At 38.1% G+C, this 27,397-nt stretch overlaps 1 protein-coding gene across 1 annotated transcript in view; it reads left to right on the forward strand.

Moving 5' to 3' along the window:
• The window catches only part of LOC128658145 (protocadherin Fat 4-like), a 651,406-nt gene that overhangs the window by 12,845 nt on the left and 611,164 nt on the right, over positions 1-27,397 (forward strand). Inside the window, exons 2-4 of the mRNA XM_053712644.1 lie at positions 14,140-14,288; positions 17,352-17,465; positions 17,736-17,826. Coding sequence (XP_053568619.1) covers positions 14,140-14,288; positions 17,352-17,465; positions 17,736-17,826 — 354 coding nt within the window. The remainder of the gene's footprint in view (positions 1-14,139; positions 14,289-17,351; positions 17,466-17,735; positions 17,827-27,397) is intronic.

Below are 27,397 nucleotides of genomic sequence, written 5' to 3' on the forward strand. Positions count from 1 at the left end.
TTGTTGCGATGTGGGGGACTGGTGGTTTAGGGGTTAATAGGTTTATTTAGTGGTAGTGATGTGGGAGGCCAGAGGTTTAGGGGTTAATAACTTTATTTAGTGTTGGCGATGTCGGGAAGCGGCGGAATAGAGGTTAATAGATTTATTATAGTGTGGGCGATGTTGGGGTGTGGGGGAATAGGGGTTAATAACTTTAGTATAGTGGCGGCAATGTCGGGGAGTGGCGGAATAGGGGTTAATACATTTTATTAGTGGCAGCGATGTCGGGAGTGGCAGATTAGGGGTTAAAAACTTTAATATAGTATTTGTGATGCGGGAGGGCCTTGGTTTAGGGGTTAATAGGTAGTTTATGGGTGTTAGTGTACTTTGTAACACTTTAATTATGAGTTTTGTGTACCAGTTTTATTGCACAAAACTCATAACTACTGCTCTCAAATGGCGGTACGGATCGTGTCGGTATAGGATGTAACGCAAGCTTTTTAGCCTCATGGCAAAACTCGTAATGGCAGCGCTATGGAAATCCCATGAAAAAACTTCATTTTTTTTGAGTGCGGGAGTGACATTGCATTACAGACTAAAAGGCTTGCGGTACAGCTATACCAACAAGACTCGTAATGGCTGCCTTGCTGTTTTAACGCTGAAATGGCCATTTTTTCAGCGTTAAAAAATGAACGCACAACTCGTAATCTACCCGATTGTTAACTTACGTACTATTTGTTCTCCATTTTCTAACAACGGTTCGTCGAAACAATATGAAATGCCATTTATATAAGAGTATCATGGGTATACTGGGCATGTTTAATCAATTATGGTTTCTAAACTTTTTAACATGTTACAAGTAAATTTATTCTTCAATTTTTTTAATTCATTAAGAAAAACTCAATTTCCCTTTTGGTGAAATATTAATCTAAAATCAAGAGGACGAGTGCGGTATATTAATTTCCATTTGAAGAAAATGGTCGCAACTTATGTGATCTTTTAAAATGGGATTTTAACAGTTCTCATACTGCAAATTGTGAAATCACTATCGGCTAGATTTAGAGTTCTGCGGCCAAAGGGGTGTGTTAGCTACGCGTGCTTTTTTCCCCCCGCACCTTTTAAATACCGCTGGTATTTAGAGTTCACAGAATGGCTGCGTTAGGCTCCAAAAAGGGAGCGTACAGGCATATTTACCGCCACTGCAACTCTAAATACCAGCGGTGCTTACGGATGCGGCCAGCTTCAAAAACGTGCTCATGCACAATTCCCCCATAGGAAACAATGGGGCCATTTGAGCTGAAAAAAAAACTAACACCTGCAAAAAAGCATCGTTCAGCTCCTAACGCAGCCCCATTGTTTCCTATGGGGAAACACTTCCTAAGTCTGCACCTAACACCCTAACATGTACCCCGAGTCTAAACACCCCTAACCTTACACTTATTAACCCCTAATCTGCCGCCCCCGCTATCGCTGACCCCTGCATTACACCTTTAACCCCTAATCTGCCGCTCCGTACACCGCCGCCAACTACGTTATTCCTATGTACCCCTAATCTGCTGCCCCTAACACCGCCGACCCCTATATTATATTTATTAAACCCTAATCTGCTGACCGGACCTCACCGCTACTATAATAAAGTTATTAACCCCTAATCCGCCTCACTCCCGCCTCAATAACCCTATAATAAATAGTATTAACCCCTAATCTGCCCTCCCTAACATCACCGACACCTAACTTCAAGTATTAACCCCTAATCTGCTGACTGGACCTCACCGCTACTCTAATAAAATTATTAACCCCTAAAGCTAAGTCTAACCCTAACCCTAACACCCCCCTAACTTAAATATAATTTTTATCTAACAAAATAAATGATTTCTTATTAAATAAATTATTCCTATTTAAAGCTAAATACTTACCTGTAAAATAAATCCTAATATAGCTACAATATAATGAATAATTATATTGTAGCTATTTTAGGATTAATATTTATTTTACAGGCAACTTTGTATTTATTTTAACCAGGTACAATAGCTATTAAATAGTTAATAACTATTTAATAACTACCTAGTTAAAATAATTACAAAATTACCTGTAAAATAAATCCTAACCTAAGTTACAATTAAACCTAACACTACACTATCAATAAATTAATTAAATAAAATACCTACAAATAAATACAATTAAATTAACTAACTAAAGTACAAAAAATAAAAAAAGAACTAAGTTACAAAAAATAAAAAAATAATTTACAAACATTTTAAAAATATTACAACAATTTTAAGCTAATAACACCTACTCTAAGCCCCCTAATAAAATAACAAAGCCCCCCAAAATAAAAAAAAATGCCCTACCCTATTCTAAAATAAAAATTGAAAAGCTCTTTTACCTTACCAACCCTTAAAAGGGCCTTTTGCGGGGCATGCCCCAAAGAATTCTGCTCTTTTGCCTGTAAAAAAAAACATACAATACCCCCCCAACATTACAACCCACCACCCACATACCCCTAATCTAACCCAAACCCCCCTTAAATAAACCTAACACTAAGCCCCTGAAGATCTCCCTACCTTATCTTCACCACGCCGGGTATCACCGATCCGTCCACAAGAGGCTCCGAAGTCTTCATCCAAGCCCAAGCGGGGGCTGAAGAGGTCCATCATCGGGCTGAAGAGGTCCATCATCCGGTTGAAGTCTTGATCCAAGCGGGGGCTGAAGAGATCCATCATCCGGCTGAAGTCTTGATCCAAGCGGGGGCTGAAGAGATCCATCATCCGGCTGAAGTCTTCTATCAAGCGGCATCTTCAATCTTCTTTCTTTCGGATCCATCTTCATCCCGCCGACGCGGAACATCCATCCTGGCCGACGACCTCCTGACGAAAGACGGTTTCTTTAAGGGACGTCATCCAAGATGGCGTCCCTCGAATTCTGATTGGCTGATAGGATTCTATCAGCCAATCGGAATTAAGGTAGGAAAATTCTGATTGGCTGATGGAATCAGCCAATCAGATTCAAGTTCAATCCGATTGGCTGATCCAATCAGCCAATCAGATTGAGCTCGCATTCTATTGGCTGTTCCGATCAGCCAATAGAATGCGAGCTCAATCTGATTGGCTTCAGCCGGATGATGGATCTCTTCAGCCCCCGCTTGGATCAAGACTTCAGCCGGATGATGGACCTCTTCAGCCCGATGATGGACCTCTTCAGCCCCCGCTTGGGCTTGGATAAAGACTTCGGAGCTTCTTATGGACGGATCGGTGATACCCGGCGTGGTGAAGATAAGGTAGGGAGATCTTCAGGGGCTTAGTGTTAGGTTTATTTAAGGGGGGTTTGGGTTAGATTAGGGATATGTGGGTGGTGGGTTGTAATGTTGGGGGGGTATTGTATGTTTTTTTTTACATGCAATAAAAAGAGCAGAATTCTTTGGGGCATGCCCCGCAAAAGGCCCTTTTAAGGGCTGGTAAGGTAAAAGAGCTTTTCCATTTTTATTTTAGAATAGGGTAGGGCATTTTTTTATTTTGGGGGGCTTTGTTATTTTATTAGGGGGCTTAGAGTAGGTGTAATTAGCTTAAAATTGTTGTAATATTTTTATAATGTTTGTAAATTATTTTTTTATTTTTTGTAACTTAGCTCTTTTTTTATTTTTTGTACTTTAGTTAGTTTATTTAATTGTATTTATTTGTAGGCATTTTATTTAATTAATTTATTGATAGTGTAGTGTTAGGTTTAATTGTAACTTAGGTTAGGATTTATTTTACAGGTAATTTTGTAATTATTTTAACTAGGTAGCTATTAAATAGTTAATAACTATTTAATAGCTATTGTACCTGGTTAAAATAAATACAAAGTTGCCTGTAAAATAAATATTAATCCTAAAATAGCTACAATATAATTATTCGTTATATTGTAGCTATATTAGGGTTTATTTTACAGGTAAGTATTTAGCTTTAAATAGGAATAATTTATTTAATAAGAAATAATTTATTTCGTTAGATAAAAATTATATTTAACTTAGGGGGGTGTTAGTGTTAAGGTTAGACTTAGCTTTAGGGGTTAATACATTTATTAGAGTAGTGGCGAGGTCCGGTCGGCAGATTAGGGGTTAATACTTGAAGTTAGGTGTCGGCGATGTTAGGGAGGGCAGATTAGAGGTTAATACTATTTATTATAGGGTTTTTGAGGCGGGAGTGAGGCGGATTAGGGGTTAATAATTGTAGGTAGGTGGCGGCGACGTTGGGGGGGGGCAGATTAGGGGTTAATAAATATAATATAGGGGTCGGCGGTGTTAGGGGCAGCAGATTAGGGGTACATAGGGATAACGTAGGTTGCGGCGGTGTGCGGTCGGCAGATTAGGGGTTAAAAATTTTTATTAGAGTGGCGGCGATGTGGGGGGACCTCGGTTTAGGCGTGCATAGGTAGTTTATGGGTGTTAGTGTACTTTAGAGCACAGTAGTTAAGAGCTTTATGAACCGGTGTTAGCCCAGAAAGCTCTTAACTCCTGGCTTTTCTCTGCGGCTGGAGTTTGGGCGTTAGATTTCTAACGCTCACTTCAGCCAAGACTCTAAATCCCGGCGTTAGAAAGATCCCATTGAAAAGATAGGATACGCAAATGGCGTAGGGGGATCTGCGGTATGGAAAAGTCACAGCTGGAAAGTGAGCGTTACACCCTTACCTACACGACTCTAAATACCAGTGGTAGCCCAAAACCAGCGTTAGGAGCCCCTAACGCTGGTTTTGACGGCTAACGCAGAACTCTAAATCTAGGCGTTAGTGACGAGGTTTTAAAGTTAGTCTAAAGTTGCTGAAGTCACTGTACAGACTGCGATTTTAACAACTTACTCTCACCACCAAACTTTATTTCTCTTTACTGCATTCCAATAACTGTAAGATAGAAGATCTTGGTTTTAAACAAACAAGACTATGAGGCCTATTTATCAAGCCGTCAACCGCAAATATGCTGGAATTCCGCAGCGTAATTATGGAGAGCTTGATTCCCCTTAGTTATCAAAGCCTACAGACCGGCAAAAGTAGAATTTTGTGACGTAACATACGATCCGCCGGTCTCAGTCCGACACAGATCGATGCTTACGTCACTACAGATGTTCCAAATGCGAAATCGGCACTATCTGACTACTTTTGCTACTTATCAAATAACTACCAGGTACGCTCGCCACTATTCCGGCCCAGCGTACCTGGAGGCGGCGGATGCCATAGGAATCAATGGGAGTCTGAAAGCAGCGAAAGCTCATGTTCGCTGCTGCCCGATATCCCATTGATTCCTATGGGAGAATAAAAGTAAAGTTTACACCTAACACCCTAACATGTTGCCCGAGTCTAAACACCCCTAATCTGCCACCCTCTACACCGCCGCCACCTACATTATACTTATTAACCCCTAATCTGCCACCCCCTACACCGCCGCCACCTACATAAAGTTATTAACCCCTATCCCACCGCTCCCGGAGCCCACCGCAACAAAATAAAGTTATTAACCCCTAAACCACCAGCCCCCCCACATCGCCATAAACTAAATTAACCTATTAACCCCTAAACCTAACAACCCGCTAACTTTATATTAAATTTTAACTCATCCCTATCTTATAATAAATTTAAACTTACCTTTAAAATTACATTAAACTATATTAAACTAATAATTAACCTACCCTAACTATTATAATAAAATTACAGTAAACTATATTAAATTAATAATTAATCTAACCTAATTTATAAACCAAAATTACAATAAACTATATTAAATTAATGTAATTTTAGTATAAAAGTTAGGGTAGATTAATTATTAAACTACAAATTAAATTAACTATATTATATATTTAAACACCTAACCCTACTCAAATAATTTAAATCTACACTAAAAAATTACTAAGTTACAAAAAACTAACAACTAAGTTACAAAAAATAACAAACACTAAGTTACACAAAAAATAAACACTAAGTTGCAAAAAATAAATTTTTTTTTATCAAAGATTTAAACTAATTACACCTAATCTAAGGGCCCTATGAAAATAAAAAAGCCCACCCAAAATCCCCCCCCCCCCAACCTACAATAAACTACAAATAGCCCTTAAAAGGACCTTTTGCGGGGCATTGCCCCAAAGAAATCAGCTCTTTTACCTGTAAAAAAAAAAAATACAAATAACCCCCGACAGTAAAACCCACCACCCACACAACCAACCCCCCAAATAAAAACCTAACTAAAAAAACCTAAGCTCCCCATTGCCCTGAAAAGGACATTTGGATGGGCATTGCTCTTAAAAGGGCATTTAGCTCTATTGCAGCCCAAACCCTAATCTAAAACTAAAACCCACCCAATACACCCTTAAAAAAGTCCTAACACTAACCCCTGTAGATCGACTTACAGTTTTGAAGATCCGACATCCATCCTCCAAGAAGCCGGCAGAAGTCTTCATCCAAGCGGCCGAAGTCTTCATCCAAGCTTGCAGAAGTCTTCACCCAGACGGCATTGTCTATCTTCATCCATCCGGCGCGGAGCGGCTCCATCGTCCAGACATCCGACGCGGAGCATCCTCTTCTTACGACGTCTTCTTCGGAATGAAGTTTCCTTTAAATGAAGTCATCCAAGATGGCGTCCCTTAGATTCTGATTGGCTGATAGAATTCTATCAGCCAATCAGAATTAAGGTTGAAAAAATCCTAGGATTGAGCTTTCATCCTATTGGCTGATCCAATCACCCAATAGATTTGAGCTTGCATTCTATTGGCTGATTGGATCAGCCAATAGGATGAAAGCTCAATCCTATTGGCTGATTGCAACAGCCAATAGGATTTTTTCAACCTTAATTCCGATTGGCTGATGCTCCGCGTCGGATGTCTGGAAGATGGAGCCGCTCTGCGCCGGATGGATGAAGATATAAGATGCCGTCTGGGTGAAGACTTCTGCGGGCTTGGATGAAGACTTCAGCCGCTTGGATGAAGACATCTGCCGGCTTCTTAGAGGATGGATGTCGGATCTTCAAAACTGTAAGTCGATCTTCAGGGGTTAGTGTTAGGATTTTTTAAGGGTGTATTAGGTGGGTTTTAGTTTTAGATTAGGGTTTGGGCTGCAATAGAGCTAAATGTCATTTTAAGGGCAATGCCCATCCAAATGCCCTTTTCAGGGCAATGGGGAGCTTAGTTTTTTTTAGTTAGGTTTTTATTTGGGGGGTTGGTTGTGTGGGTTGTGGGTTTTACTGTTGGGCGGTATTTGTATTTTATTTTTTTTTACAGGTAAAAGAGCTGATTTCTTTGGGGAAATGCCCTGCAAAAGGCCCTTTTAAGGGCTATTGGTAGTTTATTGTAGGTTAGGTTTTTTTTTTATTTTGGGGGGCTTTTTTATTTTCATAGGGCCCTAGGATTAGGTGTAATTAGTTTAAAGCTTTGATAATTTCTTTTTTATTTTTTGTAACTTATTGTTTATTTTTTTGTGTAACTTAGTGTTTGTTATTTTTTGTAACATAGTTGTTAGTTTTTTATAACTTAGTCATTTTTTAGTGTAGCTTTAAATTATTTGAGTACGGTTAGGTGTTTAAATATATTATAGTTAATTTAATTTGTAGTGTAATGTAATTTTAGTATAACAGTTAGGGTAGATTAATTTTTATTTTAATATAGTTTAATGTAATTTTAGTATAATAGGGCAGCTTAATTGTTTAATATAGTTTAATGTAATTTTAGTATAACAGTTAGGGTAGGTTAATTATTAGTTTAATATAGTTTAATTTAATTTTAAAGGTAAGTTTAAATCTATTATAAGATAGGGATGAGTTAAAATTTAATATAAAGTTAGCGGGTTGTTAGGTTTAAGGGTTAATAGTTTAATTTAGTTTATGGCGATGTGGGGGGCTGGCAGTTTAGGGGATAATAACTTTATTTAGTTGCGGTGGGCTCCTGGAGCGGTGGTATAGGGGTTAATAACTTTATGTAGGTGACGGCGGTATAGGGGGTGCCAGATTAGGAGTTAATAAGTATAATTTAGGTGGCGGCGGTATAGGGGGTGGCAGATTAGGGGTTAATAAGTATAATGTAGGTGGCGGCGGTGTAGGGGGCAGCAGATTAGGGGGTAATAACATAATTTAGGTGGCGGTGGGCTCCGGGAGCGGAGGAATAGGGGTTAATAACTTTATTAGAGTGGTGGTGGGCTCCGGGAGCAGCGGGATGGGGGTTAATAACTTTATTTAGTTGCGGCGGGGTTCGGGAGCGGCGGTATAGGGGTTAAACAGTTTAGTATAGTGGCGGTGCTTAGTGACAGTATACAAATAAAGCTGGGAAAAAGCAGAAGAGCAGCGAGATCGATGACTGTTTGTTAACAACATTCCGCTGCTCATCGCCCCATGCTTTGTGCACGGCTTTTTGACATCTTTTTTGTTAAATATGGAGAGCGTAATCAGGTCCGCGGCAGCGATGTTAGGCGATGTCAGGCGAGTGTATTGGTGCCGGCGAATGCAGCACAGTTGACGGCTTGATAAGTAGGCCTCTGAATGTCAAATACTTAACTTAAACCCTGTTCTTAAAGTCGAGAATACTGTACTTTCCAATCCCAAAAATGCAAGTATAAAATAAAAACAAAGATTTTAAGAGTGCAATTGATGAACGCCATTTCTAGATGTCACAGTCGTGATTTTCATTTTCTTCCATTTCCTGCAGACTTTGTTAGTTGTATGAGATACCATAAATTAGCTTTACCTAAGCAGCAATCAGAAATCTATCTGCTACTGAAGAGTTCTAAAAAGAACGAAACCGGCTGTCTAGCAGTGGTTTCTGTATTGCTGCAATAACCCTATATTAAGGAATCGCTGTGTTAAAACAGTATTTGAAGCAAAAAATCGGAGATTATGCATATCTAATTTGCATATCTTACCCAGAATCCTCTTGTGCATTGGTAACAGTTTACATGGAGTTTTACTGGGGAAAAGCAAGCGGAGAACATGCCTGGATGTGCTAATTTCCTATGCAAACATTTTGTATTGATTCTATTAAATACATATACACATGTAAATGTCTGTCCTTCCCACTACTGAGGGACTATACAACAGTGCTGAATATAGGTTTAACTAATCTAGACCGTATATTGATATCTACATCTAAAATGGTGTCTGTGACAGTGTATTTCACATGCGCATGTTATAGAATTATTCCCAATCAGCTTGGAATACTGTCAAACATGTTCAAAAAGGCCAGTTTTGCACTTTGTGTGTTCAATCCAAAGTGTCCATTTTATTGCTGAAATAAAGTGGTCGAGAGGATTGGGATCTCCAAACCTATTGCTGTGCATGCATCATACGGGTGATTTTCCTGCTACCTGATACAATCTGAACTTTAACAAATATGGAAATTATGTAATTGTTTGTATTAAAAACACAGACTGGGAGTTGAACCCCCCCAAATAAATGGGATCGGAAGTATTGGAATCAACCCCATGTGTTTAACTCTTTTCAGAGGCTAAACACACAGTTATATGCAAGTAATAGTGCAATAATACAATGATATAGCACAATACAGCATTTTCTTTTTGTACTTAAATGTCCCTTTTATCCCTTAATGGCCCTGTTGCTTATTGTCAGCGTATATCTTCATCATCAGTCAGGGAATATAAATTAATTTATGCTATTCTTCAATGGGGGCATGTGCACTTATATTGGCCTAGGTAATGGCTGCTGATTAGGAAATGTAACAAAGTAAGTGGATGTATTTTGTTCATTTAGCAAACACATGAGATAAAATCCTGCATATCCATTTAGTTTAATTAGTGGGTTAATAGTGTTTTGAACGTTGCGTATGTAGTACAGAGATGTAATTAATTGGATTTGGTTAAAATTACGATTAAATTACAATTGCTTGGGGGACGCTTCCGGGTGGCGGCCATGATGGCTGCTTTTTACAGAGGCTGAGAAAGCTAGATGATAAATCCACTGCTACGACAGTCATCCACCCTCCTACTATACAGTATCAGACACTACGGATCCTACTGACTAAAATGAGATATATATTAGCAAGGAAAACCCAGCTTTGAAGTGTCGGTACGACAAGGCTAGCAGTGGAGATCATTCTGTAACATAGGTTGTTATCTACACTCCCCCCAGGAGATATTATAGCAAGATTAATCTACACTACAGCTATTTCTAGGTAAAAAATACACATTGCCAGAGGGATCAGAGGTTTCGGAAAATCCGGAAGTTAAATCTGGATACTTCATCACAAGGAATCCAGCATGGCGCCTAGCCCCAGAAACTTACTTCTCACGCTAACAGATCTACTGGATAATCATGTAGTGGAACTTTCAGCAGATATTAAGTTGGCATTCTCACCTGGCCCTCCAAAGGAGTCCTATCCAGACTTTATAGTGCCATGTGAAGTGCAGGTTTGCTCAGCCCGAGTGTATGCGACACTACCTGTAACCATGGAACCCAGCACTGTCCTCTCACCGACCCAGGCTCAGTCCTCAATACCACACAGCAGCGAGCCACAAATTAGTGATCTTCCTACCGTGTACCCCAAGCTAACAACCAATATATCGTATATGTACCAGGAAGAGGGGGCCAACATGCACGATATCCGGATAGGAAGCCTAACCTACAATCCCACTTGCATGATAGTATGGTATGTCATTGGAGCCCTCTAGATCACTGTGTTCTTGGAACAACTGCAATGGATCTAGCTATTAAATTGCGCAGTACTCATCACTCCAGTCCGATAACCTGGCTATTATCTTGGGATCCAGGAGGCTTTAATCCACTCTAATTAACCTTTGAGACAATGCTGATCCTGAATTATGGCTGCCTTTAAGAAGACACCTACGTTTATGCTCATTGCAGCATGAAGCTTACCAAAGCTTTTTTTTATGTAAACATTGACAGATTTATTAATGGGACCTGATATTTCATAAACTGCTCATGTGATGTTAATGTTCACAATGCTTGAAATTCATACAACCACCAGGCTAACTTTAGAACAGTGTATTAGAGTTAAGTGTAATGATGTAAAAGTGTTACATCTGTTTATGGTTACCCAATATGTTTGATGTTTAGACATAACCGTTAAAGGGACACTGAACCCAAATTTGTTCTTTCGTCATTCGAGCATGCAATTTTAAGCAACTTTCTAATTTACTCCTATTATCAAGTTTTCTTCATTCTCTTCGCTATTTTTTTGGTTCAGACTCTGGACAAAACTTTTTATTGGTGGATGAATTTATCCACCAATCAGCAAGGACAACCCAGGTTCACAAAAAATGGGCCGGCATCTAAACTTACATTCTTGCATTTCAAATAAAGATACCAAGAGAATGAAGAAAATGTGATAATAGGAAGAAATTAGAAAGTTGTTTAAAATGTCATGCTCTATCTGAATTATGAAAGAATTTTTTTTTGGGTTCAGTGTCCCTTTAAGCTTTATACTTGGACTTTATACAAATATATACCTGTTTCCTATAACTAAAGAGCTAGACAGAGATCAATCATAAAGGGCAGAGAGTAGGTCTAATTAAACTTGTTGTGCTAGCAAATAACATTTACAAAAACTCTCACTAGAGGGAGGTTTTCTGTTTACCACCATATTGAGCAAACTAATAAACTTCAGATGGTCACAATAGGAGGATTATATTATTAACACTTTGATCCAGTGAAACTACCTCACATAAGACTATCACTTATCAGATTATAAAGTGGCAGTTAGAGGTAATTTACCCTTATATACTTCATACAAACAAGTATTGTTCTATTTCTGTTTTCTTTCTCTCATTTAATATTGTTGCCTGCGGCCGAGGCAACAAGACATATTAAAGTAGGGGACATAACAGCAAATAATTCAATATAGAAGTTACAGCTGGGAAGTTAAGAGTGTCCTTGCCAGTATGACTCTTACAGGTTGATATGGGAACGATATTGCCGGCCCAGGGGTTAACCTGTCTCAGCAACCCACTCCTCCCTAAAGCTCACTTGATATCCACTACCTAAAATAGAATATCTACTTGATATATGTGCACCCTTTAAGAAATCTAAGTCTTTCTCTGCCCTGAACTCGAGCCCGCACAACTGATGTATGTGATATACTGAATATGGAGTCTGTAAGTTGCAGCTATAATTAGTGGATTGTTCCTAAATATGTACCTCATAGGCTCTGAATGAGACCCAGCTGCTGAATATACTCCATTTGTTATAGTATGCCCTTGTGTATATGTGTATCTCCATTTACTATGCTATTAATCCTTTCTCCGTGTTATCTAAAGTGGTGCTTACCCGCTGATGCAATCTCTTATTTTTTATTTCTATTATTTAACACTTACATTGGATCTTTATAGTAGCTATCATGCTCATATATACTTCCTACATCCGATGGCCTCTGGAGGCCAGTTCAATAGCTACAGTTATAAGAGAATGTTTATTAACATAAATGAGGTTTCAGAATAATACGGACAGATTACAAATTGTATATTTAATTTCTTGATGTATGCAAACCTATTATACCTAAATATTGTAATCTCATGCTTGAATATTATCTGTTTGTATGTTATTCCATGTCTTTCTGCAAAACCTCAATAAAAGATTATTCAAATAAAAAAAAAATACAATTGCTTAAAACCATAAAGGGACCTTAAACTGCTGGTTACATGTATAGTAGAATGGTTTCTATTCATCATGCTATTGTTCTTCCCTCTGTGCCTGCAGATCTCTTCACAGCTATTCTCTTATTTATCCCTTCAAAAATGCTGGTAAGTGAAGTTCTGTATCTTCACACAGGGCGCCACCATCTTGGTATTTAAGTGTTCTTGTACTCTCTGACGGAAGTGGTGCACATTGACAGATCAGTGATGTTGTTGACTTCTTGACCAACCATACTTCAGTTTAGTGTGCACAATACAGAGTGGGAGCTGTACACTTTTGCAGTGGCTACATGTATCTATATTATTCCTGAGGGCTTTTTATATTTGTTATGCAATTTAAAAATTGTGTAAAAAAAAATAAAAAACTGCAAAATTGTAACTTTTCTGCTTTCTATTGTGCAAGCAAATCCAAAGTGTAAGGTACAGCTGTCAAAAAGCCAGCAATGTTACATATCTGTAAAAGTGCACTGCTTTTGTCACAGGATACATTAATACACGTGTTACAAGATGGTGGCGCACAGTATAAAGATGCAAGGTTTTACTAAATATCTTCTATAATGGTTTAACCCCCTTAACGACCAGCGAGGTACTGTGTATGTCGCTGGTCTTTCAATGGTGATTGCTTTTTTAATAGCACGGTCTCGCCACCAGCAGTGAGACTGCATTATTCCAGGATGCCTGCAGAAGGGAGGGAGGTCATAATAGCATGGTCCTGCTGCTTGCGCCGAGACCCGCACTATTATGGCCTCAAAAACTCTTAACGACCAGTGATGTACAGGGTACGTTGTGGTCGTTGAGGGGTTAAAATAAGAGAATGGCTTTAAAGAGAGCTGCAGTTACAGGAGAATAAATAGCATGGTGAGTTATAAACATCCTACTGTAGTTGTACCCAGCAGTTTAATGTCCTTTTAATATTATGGCTCTCACATGGTTTGGTCCAAGTTTTCATATTAATCATAAGCTACAAGGTATACAAAAATATATCTGGCACTGTTTCTCTATCTTATCTGCCAACACTGCTGACATTAGTAAAACATTCACAAACAAGACCATGAAATGTGCTAAAAATATATCAAAAACATAGTATAAAAGATATAATTATATATGTTTAAGTTATTTTTTAATACTATTACAAATCTATCAACTTGTGACCTTTTCTTACTTTATTTACCTTACTGCAAACTATAGGATAAACCAGGGGTGGTAAACATTTTAGAGAATGTGTGGCCAAATTAGAAATATATAATTTTAGAAGATTTTTTGACAAAGTGCTATTAAAAAAAATCAGTTACTTTTTTCTTTTTAACCAATATTATATATATTAATAATTAAAGTTTAATTGCTTAAATATTGCATAGATTCATAAGAAAACAATTTATTAAGCACTTAAATTGCATTAAAGGAAACCAAGCAGTATGGTGGCATCCAATAAGTAGAGTGCCAACAGATTTGTTAGGCATGCCATCATGGACACTTGTGCCATAGTTTTAACACCCCTGGGATAAACACTAGTGGAATTTTAAATCTGCAATATTGATTATGTCTTTGCAGCTGTTGTTGAATTGCTGTCTGATATCCCTATGGATATGATTGTTGATATGCTTATTGATCAGCCTGAATCTGCAGACTTTAAATGTGTAGTCTCATTCAATTCTACAATCTCAAGATCCAAAAAAACACAGCATGTAAGAAGATTGGAGGTAAAGTTTTAAAATAAATATCCTAAAATTGTTCTATTATTTATTTGTAGAGCACCAACATATTTTTATTTGCTCACATTCTGTTCTAATGTAACTTACAGCTTTAATGTTTTACGTACTTCTGGTGACTTTTCTATTGACCTTTAAATTTGTTTTAACGACTTTTGAAAGAAAACTATTAGTTGCTCCAAGTTCCTAAATTGTCAAACCCATATGGTTTAGCATTTCTACTCCAGCTCCATAGTCATCTACCTCCATTCTGATCTCTATCCTCTCCACTCTACAAAGACTCTACATACAAAGTTGTCTAAAGTCATTATTCAACTATGAGTTAGATACTCCTCAGTTTGCCTCTTCACTGAGCTCTCACTTACTAAAACCAGTGACCATACTCGGCTTGTGCAGATTCTCCTTACTATTGGTTATATACAGGCTCGGCTCTAGGGTTTGTGAGGCCAGGTGCAAGGTAAAATGCTACTGCTAGGCCATTTAATTGTTGTAAGCTCTTTGGAACTTACTTATAAATATGTTGAGGGACACACACAGATGCATCAGACACACTGAGAAACACTGAGACAGGGACACATACACACAGATACACTCCACAGAGGGAGACACACGCAGGCAGAGACACAGTGACAGACACTGGGGAAAGAGAGAGAGGGGAAACATACAAAGCTAGACAAACACAGGCAGGGATATTTCAACAGATCAACAGATACACATACACACTCATACATACACTCACATACACATACCACTCTCAAACATACATACATACTCTCATGCACACACATGTGTACACATGCACACACCCACCCACTCATACCTACATGCATACACACACACACATAAACACACACTAGAGCAAAGTAACACTGTGGATGTCTGCCCACTGGCACATTTATCACCCATATAAACTGATCAATATGCAATCAGATTACTCAATCTTTAAAAGGTTCATATTATCCACATACTATGAAGTGTAACCTGTCACACTCTTAAACACTTTGTTAAACTGTCATCCATTCACATGTAGAGAGGGGCCTATATACCTACTATTCATGTATTGAATGTACTATTGAGACACTGCATATGCAATGCCATCCTGTCTCCAAACCCTAGAACTGGCAGCTGCCACTGTATGAGACTCCTTTGACCACCCTAAGCAGGAAAGCCTGTAGCACTATCTATATCATACTATCAATGTGCCATCAATACCGCAATCAACCATATTAAACTGTCTAAGGGGGTTTGACAACCATCTTCTCAGTTTTTGAGTAAGATGGCATCATGTATAAACCCCTTGATATGTTCTCCATTCCTCAGTACCCAATGCAGAGGCATGAGTCACACATGCAGCACCAAAGTTACAGCAGACCTAATACAATCTACTATCTTTAGCAGGGGTCAAGTCAAGTGGGAACGCATGGAAAAGGAATTCCTTGTTTTAATTTGATTTCATTAACCAAAGTGTATAGATTATATACATATAAATACAGTATGTGTGTGTATAAAACAATATTAATTGCGAGAGGGGTGGAAGTCTTGGTGAGTTCCCACACTTTTTTTGTAGGATTTGACCCTTGATCTTTAGTAGCATTCATGCATTAACTGCGCCCTCATTGTGAAGCTGCCTATAAAACTCTAATTACAATAAGGCAGATAAGCACCTCAGGTATAACAGCCCAAGACAAACAGGATTACTTTAGAGACCATCCTGGAATCATTTGATGATCATCAAACATCATCATTTGCTCATCATCATCAGACATCATCAGACTTGTAAAGTCATCACTTAAGGTAAAAAAAGTCTGGGTGATGACTTCAGAATAATTATCAGATTACCTTACTGATTACTTCACACGCATGAACAGCCAGTGAATGACTAGAGTCATCTCATTTTAATATTTCGGCCTGTGGGCATACTTCAGGATGGCTTCTGATGACTAGTCTGGAGTCTTCGATTATTTCAGAATGACTCCAGGAAGATGATCCTTTTCACTAGGGAGCACACATACTGCCCTCTGCATGAGGCACCTCTCATGTGACATTGCCCAAAATCAGCATTTTCACTTGAGGTTGTAGGCTTTGGCAAGCAAGCCTTAAAGGGACAGTAAAGTCAAAATTAAACTTTCATGATTCTGATAGAACATGACATTTTAAACAACTTTCCAATTTACTTCTGTTACCAAATTTGATTAATTTTCTTTGTTTCTTTTATTGAAGAGTAAAACTAGGTAGACTCATAATAGCTCAGGAGTGTGCACCCCTTTTTTTTACTCTATGGCATCAGTGTTTTGCAACATTACGCCATAGAGTACTAAAGGCACGTGCACACTCCTGAGTTCTTATAAGTCTACCAAGTTTTACTCTTCAAAAAAAGATACCAAGAGAACAAAGCAAACTTGATAACGGAAGTAAATTGGAAAGTTGTTTAAAATTTCATGCTCTATCCAAATCATGAAAGTTAATTTTTACTTTATTGTCCCTTTAACTTTAAGGGATTCTACGCCAAGTGCACAGCTTGATAGATGGAGCCCATAGTAAGCACATGTATTTTTTTTTTTTTTTTTTTAAATTCTAATGAAAACAGCATTTTATTTTAATTCTAGAATTTTCCTTTATCCTCGCCACAGTCTGAGAACCCGTTCAGGCTCAGAATTTTTTATAGAATTTGAAGCTCTCTGTCAATTACCGAAGAGAAGATTCTTTGCAGAAAGATATAATAGTCAGGTTGAAGAAATAGTAACACCCTTTAAAAGATCTAAGTTAACTAATACAAGGATGGGGAGATACATGGGAGGGGGGGGAGGAAGAGTGTGTGTTGTGGATTGGAGAAGGTAAACACAAAGATAAAATATAGTTAAAACATATTAATATGTAAGTTTATAACTATTCATTTTAAAGAGCACATTATATTCTTTTCATGTTTAGTTTTTAAACTAACAATTCCAAATGATTGTTATTTGGGGTCAATTTATTTTGTTTTCTGCAATAGTTATTGTTTATATATACAGTAATATATATATATTTATTCATGTTTAAACACATCAAATGTAGGATTCAGAAGGCAATTACAAAACTTTGCTGTTACTCCAAGACAAGAAAGATGAGGATATTGGAAACCTTCATTTCATTCATCCGATTTACACTACTTCAGTTTTAGAAAACCATGTAAGTTTACTTCAAGTTATATAGCCCTATATTCATGTTTTCAGTTAATGGAACATCGTTAGGATTTACATCAAACATAAACTATCATGATCCTCTATTGAGTCATAATGTATTAAAAAGCCCAACTATTGTTCTTCTATCATTCCAATGAAAATTACCTTTGTGACATATTGGTACTATAGGGAATCATTGAGAAGTAAAATGTTTAAACATATTAGTTGTAGGATATTTCAGCTCTGTTTGATACTTTCTTGTGCATTTAATTTCTAGGAGGGAAAACTGTCTACCCTTCCAGAAGAGATAAAAGCAGTTGATGATATCTATGGAAGAAACGAGCCTGTATTCTACACAATTAGTAAAGGTAAATACAGAGGATACTAGGATAGGAACAGTAAATATCAACAAATAAGTCAGGCCACCGGCAGAACGCTATCTTCCCTATCTGGTAGAGAGTAAATGGTAAATCCTAGCGTTTCAGAAACGTAGTATGTGTATCATGATATAATGTGTATTTGTAAGATAACTGATAATTAAGGTGGTAACACCCATAATTAGAATTTGAATTTTTATTTGTACAGACTAATAATGAATTGGAGGAATATTTGGATAGTAAATATGTTTTTGATAATTTATATTTTTTAAAAGAGTGCTGAATTCCCTTACTATTTGGGGAGGGGTAATGTACCCTCTTCTATATTCTCTCCTTTCTCTTATGTGTATATATAATTGTTTGAGGGTCTGCACCAATACTCCTTAGTGGAGATTAAGATTTATTCTGCTTTTGGATTTATATAAACAGAGAATGATATTAGTGGCTACTTTTGTCTCTTTCCTCTAATTGTGTTTAATTATTGCAAAACTGCTGCCATATAGTTCTCCGGGCATGTGCACGCCCCTGAGCTTAATCCCCTGCTTTTCAACAAAGGATACAAAGTGAACTAATATATTTTGATAATAGAAGTAAATTAGAAACTTGTTTAAAATTGCATGTTCTATCTTTATCACTAACAAAAATATTTGGGTTTCATGTCCCTTTTAAAATCACATTGTGTGACCCCTTTATAACTCCACATGTCTTAGAGGAACTAATAGCTCCTGCTAGCAACAACAAAAATGTATAGCATTCTGTCTTCCATTTTTTTTTGTATAAACACACACAATCCTTTGGAAAAAATGTATCAAATGATTTATCTACAAAAATCCCATTATAAGTTTATCTAAAAGATTTTGATCGACCCCTTTATTATTTTAGAGATCATTTTCCTACAGAAGATAGAAAATATGCAACTGTTACATAAATGGAATGTAAATAAATAAATTTACACAGGAATCTTATTTTTTTTTCCAGTTTACCCACCTGAGTACAGGGATGCTTTTGCAATTGATGGAAAAAATGGAGTTATGTCCCTGACCAGAAAATTAAACAGAGAAATCATCAGTCTCATAGCAGTGAAAATTAAGGTATTATTAATTTATAGTTGTCGTAATTACTATAAAATAATTATATAGTGTAATTATATATTCTGATTAGGGTTGCTGCTGTCCAAGAATGAACCAGATTGTCAGGGTTTCATACTTTGTGTCAGGGTTTCCTACTTTACTCAGACCCGGACATGCAAATTAGGGTTTAGCTGGTGCCCACATTTCACTGCTGATCTGACTCCAATATGTTAAAATATCAGCTAGTTCCCAACCAGTGAAAAGACCCACTGTTACAGGTCATTTATCTGGATGGGATCTAGTTTAGGACATGTAAGCCACTAGGCGCTAGTGACAAATTTAACCCATCATCTGATTGGTTGTGCACCTGGTGACCTTGTGGGGGGTGGGACCCATGGTTAGGTTCCCAGAGGCGGTTGCAGCGCCCAAGGCTCTGATTAGAACAGAACTCTCTGGAGCGTATCTGCCCTTGGCCATTAATGCATGATCTTATTAGTCCATGCCTCTGTGCGGTCACCAGATGCACAACCAATCGGATAATGGATTTGATTTGTTACTAGCGCCTAGTTGTAAGCCATGCAGTTGGCCCGCCCACAATTCAGTAAGCCTTGTAGAGTGGAATCATTGCACACTGGCATGATTACTCCTCTGCGGTGCAGGTCTGACTGACAGGACAACTTGTTGGGGGAAGGATGTGAGCTTTCAGATATTGTGCTCTCTGAACTTCCTGCAAGTACTGAATTTAGTGGCAGTTTACTCTGGACTGCTGAATATTATTCGAACACCATCATGTCATTTATCTGGCTGCTGAAAATGAAACATCAACGTTGGAACACTTTGTAGCGCAAAAATGATTATGTCATTATTTTCAGGCATATTAATTACATGACATGCTAATAATTGTCAGTGACTTTAAACACTGTTGTTTAAACTTGTATTAAATTTATTGAATTTATTTATTAGGCTTTCTTTACTGGAAACTATTATTTGTGTGTTATGAAATTTCAGCATTGGAATATCTCTGTAGATAAATACAGTCCTTCCCTCTTTATTTTTACTTGTCTACAAATATTTTCCAATTTTAACATATATTCTCAAAAGGTACAGTATTTTTTCTTGCTTTTGCCATAAAATATCTCAAAATTCTGGAAATTCTGGAGTTTGATGCATTCTACACAGTGGTTGCTTACAAAAGCCTATAACGTATTATTTTGTACTTAACAGAGTTGTTAAAATGTTAAATATTTCATTTTAGCCCATGCTAATGACAAAATGTGCAAATGATGCTCAGTGTCATCACTGATTAGACACTTTTGTTTAACTTTTGATTTGGTTGCATGAGTGAAGCTTCTACTGAGATTATTTATTTATTAAGACTTCTTAATTGGAAAACATTATCTGTACATTGTGAAGTTAATATGGCTGCTGAATTGAAAATGTCAGCACTGGAATATCTTTGTAGATAAATACAGTAAGGATTTTTTTCCCTTTATCTTTACAGAGATTTTCAATTTAACATCAATTCTAAAAATTACAATATTATTTTTTTTGTGCTTGATGTTGCTTTAAAATACCTAAAAACAAATTGCCAACATTTGCTGTATTCTACACAGTGCTTGTTTAGATCCTAAGAAAGCCTATAAAAATAGTTTCTAGGTACCATGGGTTGCAAATTTTATCTTGGTAACTTTAAAGAAGTGAACACAGGACAACTGGTATGACTGAAAAATTGAGTATTATTTGTGATTCCTTAGAATATATAAATATAGTTTAAACTAGTGAGTATAATTATATACAGCGGAGTAACTACAAGCGTCATAACTAAAATTTGGCCAGGCCTTCTAGCAGTCTAGCCTGTCGAGCTTTAGAGAATCTCAGTATCTCCCACACTTTGCTGCAGTTTACATGTATCACAAATTAAATGAAGATTGAATAAGGTGTGATATATAGATAGATATGTTTATACTTAACTAAATGTGTCTCATATTTTCTATGCTTTGCATGGCGCAAGAATGTTCGGGTTTGGCCTGAACAAAAGGTGGCAACCCTAATTCTGATCTACTGTAACTATTACCTTATTTTTAGTTATAAATTACATGTATTTAAAATCATCAGTTTGTGATTAGATAAGTGAACCTAAATACAGGTACAGCTTCACCAATATATTTTTATAGATCACCTTCACAGCCAAAGAGAAACCTGGCTTGTCTAGCTTAAGTATATATGAAGTCCTGTTCTTGTCTCCTACTCAGATTTAGCTAATGGCTTCTAGGCAAGAGCCCCTATTTTAATTAATGGGAGTTTGTCATGCAAAAAAACCCTTGTATGAATCTCAGGTTTTTGGCTTCTTTTCCTATGACTTTCTAGTCCATTAGATGCACATCCAATTGAATTATGTGTACAATATAGCTAGAAAATCTGGATTTTGTTAGTTTTTCCATGGTCATTTCTTTATAAAAGCAAAATATATGAGGCCAATGTCAAAGTATAATATGGGGGCTGATTCTGAATCATGAAAGTTTAATTTAGATTTACACATCCCTTTAAAAAAAAGAGTTGTAAATAGGGAAACTTCCTGGAAACATAGTATAAGATGTCCCACTGTCCCACACTATTAGTTTTCGCTCTTGTCCTGTTTCATACTTAAAGTGATGGTACACTTTACACTTTTGTGGGTGCAAGGCCCATAGGGAAAATGACAAATTAATTTATTACAAACTTGCAAGTGAGTGCTGGACTTTCTCTGTGTGTTGTATTAATTTATTTTGTAATTTATTTCATGTAATTGGCAAGAGTCCATGAGCTAGAGACATATGGGATATACAATCCTACCAGGAGGGGCAAAGTTTCCCAAACCTCAAAATGCCTATAAATACACCCCTCACCACACCCACAATTAAGTTTTACAAACTTTGCCTCCTATGGAGGTGGTGAAGTAAGTTTGTGCTAAGATTTCTACGTTAATATGCGCTTCTCAGCATTGTTGAAGCCCGATTCCTCTCAGAGTACAGCGAATGTCAGAGGGACGGGAAGGGAGTATCACTTATTGAATTCGATGATTTCCCTAACGGGGGTCTATTTCATAGGCTCACTGTTATCGGTCATAGAGATTCATCTCCTACCTCCCTTTTCAGATTGACGATATACTCTCAATTTACCATTACCTCTACTAATAACTGTTTTAGTACTGGTTTGGCTATCTGCTATATGTGGATGGGTGTCTTTTGGTAAATATGTTTTCATTACTTAAGACACTCTCAGCTATGGTTTGGCACTTTATGCATTTATATAAAGTTCTAAATATATGTATTGTACTTATATTTGCCATGAGTCAGGTTCATGTATTTCCTTCTGCAGACTGTCAGTTTCATATTTGGGGAATGTAAACATTTTTAAGAAATTTATTTCTTACCTGGGGTTTAGTCTTTTTTCAATTGACTACTTCTTACAATTGCGGGTATTAGGACCGTGGGTGCGTCAAATGCTAAACTTTATTGCGTCATTTTTGGCGCGAAAAAAATTAAGTTTATGACGCAACTTCGTCATTTCCGGTGTCATACGTGACGCCGAGACCTTTCACACGGCGGCGTCATTAGTGACGCAAGTGTGTCATTTCCGGTTATTTTTGGCGGCAAAAAAGAGTTTACGTTACGTTGTGCGTCATACTTGGCACCACATTTTTTCATTATTTCAATAACCGTTGTATGTTTGCCTCTTGCTTTTTGCTACCAGAGGCCTATGCTATTGCATTTTTTCCCATTCCTGAAACTGTCATATAAGGAAATAGATAATTTTGCTTTATATGTTGTTTTTTCTCTTACATTGTGCAAGATGTCCCAATCTGATCCTGCCTCAGAAGTTTCTGCTGGAACATTGCTGCCTGACATCGGTTCTACCAAAGCTAAGTGCATTTGTTGTAAAATTGTAGAAATTATTCCACCGAATGTCATTTGTAATAGTTGTCATGATAAACTTTTACAAGCAGATAGTGTTTCCATCAGTAATAGTACATTGCCAGTTGCAGTTCTTTCAACTTCTAATGTGCATGATATACCTGTAAATTTTAAGGAATTTGTTTCTGATTCTATTCTGAAGGATTTGTCTGCATTTACACCTTCTAATAAACGTAAAAGCTCTTTTAAAACTTCTCATTTAGCTGATGAAATTTCAAATGACCAACAACATAATAATTTATCCTCTTCTGATGAGGATCTATCTGATTCAGAAGATCCTTCCTCAGACATTGACACTGACAAATGTACTTATTTATTTAAAATAGAGTATATGCGTTCTTTATTAAAAGAAGTGTTAATTACTTTGGATATTGAGGTAACCAGTCCTATTGACGTTCAGTCTAATAAACGTTTAAATGCTGTTTTTAAACCTCCTGTGGTTTCTCCAGGGGTTTTTCCCATTCCTGAGGCTATTTCTGATATGATTTCTAGGGAATGGAATAAGCCAGGTACTTCTTTTATTCCTTCTTCAAGGTTTAAAAAATTGTATCCTTTACCAGCAAAATTTATAGAGTTTTGGGAAAAAATCCCCAAAGTTGATGGGGCTATTTCTACTCTTGCTAAACGTACCACTATTCCTATGGAAGATAGCACTTCCTTTAAGGATCCTTTAGATAGGAAGCTTGAATCTTATCTAAGGAAGGCCTATTTATATTCAGGTCATCTTCTTACACCTGCCATTTCTTTGGCTGATGTTGCGGCTGCATCAACTTTCTGGTTGGAAAATTTAGCGCAACATGAATTGGATTCTGACATATCTAGTGTTGTTCGCTTATTGCAACATGCTAATCATTTTATTTGTGATGCCATTTTTGATATTATCAAAATTGATGTTAGATCCATGTCTTTAGCTGTATTAGCTAGAAGAGCTTTGTGGCTTACGTCTTGGAATGCTGATATGACGTCTAAATCTAGATTACTATCTCTTTCTTTCCAAGGTAATAATTTATTTGGTTCTCAGTTGGATTCTATTATTTCAACTATCACTGGGGGAAAAGGAGTTTTTTGCCTCAGGATAAGAAACCTAAGGGTAAATCTAAGGCTTCTAACCGTTTTCGTTCCTTTCGTCAGAATAAGGAACAAAAACTCAATCCTCCCCCCAAGGAATCTGCTTCCAATTGGAAGCCTTCCTCAAATTGGAATAAATCCAAGCCATTTAGGAAACCAAAGTCAGCCCCTAAGTCCGCATGAAGGTGCGGCCCTCATTCCAGCTCAGCTGGTAGGGGGCAGATTAAGGTTTTTCAAGGATTTTTGGATAAAATCTGTCCAAAATCATTGGATTCAGAGCATTGTCTCTCAAGGGTATCGAATAGGATTCAGAGTAAGACCTCCTGTGAGAAGATTTTTTTCTCTCTCACGCATCCCTGTAAATCCAGTAAAAACTCAGTCTTTTCTGAAGTGTGTTTCAGACCTGGAGTCTTCAGGGGTAATCATGGCAGTTCCTCCTCAGGAGCAAGGTCTGGGGTTTTATTCAAACCTATTCATTGTACCAAAGAAAGAAAATTTATTCAGACCAGTTCTGGATCTAAAAATTTTGAATCGTTATGTAAGAGTACCAACTTTCAAGATGGTGACTACAAGGACTATTCTGCCTTTTGTTCAGCAAGGACATTATATGTCCACAATAGACTTGCAGGATGCATACCTTCATATTCCGATTCATCCAGAACACTATCAGTTTCTGAGATTCTCTTTTCTAGACAAGCATTACCAATTTGTTGCTCTTCCATTTGGCCTAGCAACAGCTCCAAGAATCTTTTCGAAGGTTCTGGGTGCCCTACTATCTGTAATCAGAGAACAGGGTATTGTGGTGTTTCCTTATTTGGACAATATCTTGGTACTAGCTCAGTCTTTACGTAATGCAGAATCTCACACAAATCAATTAGTGTTGTTTCTTCGGAAACATGGTTGGAGGATCAATTTACCAAAAAGTTTCTTGAATCCTCAGACAAGGGTCACCTTTTTAGGCTTCCAGATAGATTCAGTGTCCATGACTCTGTCTCTAACAGACAAGAGACGTTTAAAATTGGTCGCAGCGTGCCGGCACCTTCAGTCTCAGTCATTCCCTTCAGTGGCTATGTGCATGAAAGTTTTAGGTCTCATGACTGCAGCATCGGACGCGATCCCCTTTGCTCGTTTTCACATGAGACCTCTACAGCTTTGTATGCTGAATCAATGGTGCAGGGATTATACAAAGATATCACAATTAATATCCTTGAATCCCAATGTACGACACTCTCTGACATGGTGGATAGATCACCATTGTTTAGTTCAAGGGGCCTCTTTTGTTCGGCCAACCTGGACTGTGATCACAACAGATGCGAGTCTTTCAGGTTGGGGAGCTGTTTGGGGATCTCTGACAGCACAAGGGGTTTGGAAATCTCAAGAGGCGAGATTACCAATAAATATTTTAGAAATCGTGCAATTCTCAGGGCTCTTCAGTTCTGGCCTCTGCTAAAGAGAGAACTGTTCATTTGTTTTCAGACAGACAATATCACAACTGTGGCTTATGTCAATCATCAGGGTTGGACTCACAGTCCCCAAGCTATGAAAGAAGTATCTCGGATACTGCTTGGGCGGAATCCAGCTCCTGTTTAATCTCTGTGGTGCATATCCCAGGTGTAGACAATTGGGAGGCGGATTATCTCAGCCGCCAGACTTTACATCCAGGGGAGTGGTCTCTCCATCCAGATGTGTTTTCTCAGATTGTTCAGATGTGGGGTCTTCCAGAGATAGATCTCATGGCCTCTCATCTAAACAAGAAGCTTCCCAGACACCTGTCCAGGTCCAGGGATGTTCAGGCGGAAGCAGTGGATGCACTGACACTTCCTTGGTGTTATCATCCTGCTTACATCTTCCCGCCTCTAGTTCTCCTTCCAAGAGTGATCTTCAAGATCATCATGGAACAGTCTTTTGTGTTGCTGGTGGCTCCAGCATGGCCACACAGGTTTTGGTATGCGGATCTGGTTCGGATGTCCAGTTGCCCGCCTTGGCCACTTCCGTTACGGCCGGACCTACTATCTCAAGGTCCGTTTTTCCATCAGGATCTCAAATCATTAAATTTGAAGGTATGGAAATTGAACGCTTAGTTCTAAGTCATAGAAGTTTCTCTGACTCAGTGATTAATACTATGTTACAAGCTTGTAAATCTGTCTCTAGAAAGATTTATTATAGAGTTTGGAAGACTTACATTTCATGGTGTTCTTCTCATAAATTCTCCTGGCATTCTTTTAGAATTCCTAGAATTTGGAGCTCAGGTGTATGGCTGCTGCAGCACCTGGTCAGCATTTCCTCCACATCAAGCTGTTGGCGAAATTCTTGCGCCCAAAACCCTGGACTCAGGGTGGCTTGTTTAGCTACTCCACCGCTTCTGGAACCACAACAGTGCCACAGCAATGCACTGAGCTGCAGTCTGCAGCAGTTACAGGATTCTACCTTTAAAACTTAACACTGCTTTATGTGACTTTTAAAGTAAGCTGGAAATAAACCTGACTCTACAATTGAAGAGGAGCAGAGGACGCCTCACTGAAACCACGAGAGACCTACCTGGCTGGAGCCTTTCTGGGATTGGGTCAGTGGCGACTGATGGGCCTGGAGCAGAGATTCGCTTGCCACTCATGTGTATCGGGCTTGTGGTTCCTGTGATTGCTCGGCTCTCCCTGTCTGCGTGCCTCGCCGCCTGGTTGCAAAGTTGAGGCTTTCCGTTTGCGCAGACCCTGGCTGATTCATATTTTGCTCACCTGCAGGTTAAGGAGGTAAGGGCAGAGAAGCTCTGAAATCCGCCACTCCTGGTCCTGGTGTCCCCTCCCACCGGTGCTGCGCGAGGGGCACGGACCGGCATTTTTATCATTCCCTGTCCTGGAGTGGCTGCCCGAGGTTTCCTACTTTCAAGAGCCAGTCTGGATTCAATCAGCTGGGTGTTATTTTTGCCCCAGGCAAGGCGCAACCAAGCGTTCCCCCTCCCACCGGTGCTGCGTGAGGGGGGTCGCACTAGAGGGAGGCTCATCACCCACCAAGGCAAGCCAGGACACAGCAGCGGGTAACATCAAAATTGTCTGTTATCTCCCTTTCCCTCTCCCCCTCGGACATTGACTTATCTTTACATACAGGGGTTTGAGTTTTGCCAAGGGAATACCGGGAGAAAGAGAGGACATTTACTTAGCACTATTGTTTGGATTTGACTAAATATATCTTTATTTACCCAAAGTGTTCAACTATCGGACAATGGGCACTGACTTTTATAAACTTGTTATTTAATTATTAATTCTGGTGATTTTCTCCTTAATAGTGTGAAAATTAAGGTCTTCTTTAAAACTTCATAGTATTTTTTGTTCACCTTAATTGGCTCCAGGTACTAAGTAATTCTATTGATCAGCCCAACTTGGTTAAGCCATTTAAATTAACGGGGCCTGTCTGCCATAACTTCTCCTTTATTCATGTATGTATTAGATTGAGCAGGAGTAGAGAGAGAACAGGGAA

The sequence above is a fragment of the Bombina bombina genome, chromosome 4 (assembly GCF_027579735.1).
Source record: "Bombina bombina isolate aBomBom1 chromosome 4, aBomBom1.pri, whole genome shotgun sequence".
Taxonomy (NCBI): domain Eukaryota; kingdom Metazoa; phylum Chordata; class Amphibia; order Anura; family Bombinatoridae; genus Bombina; species Bombina bombina.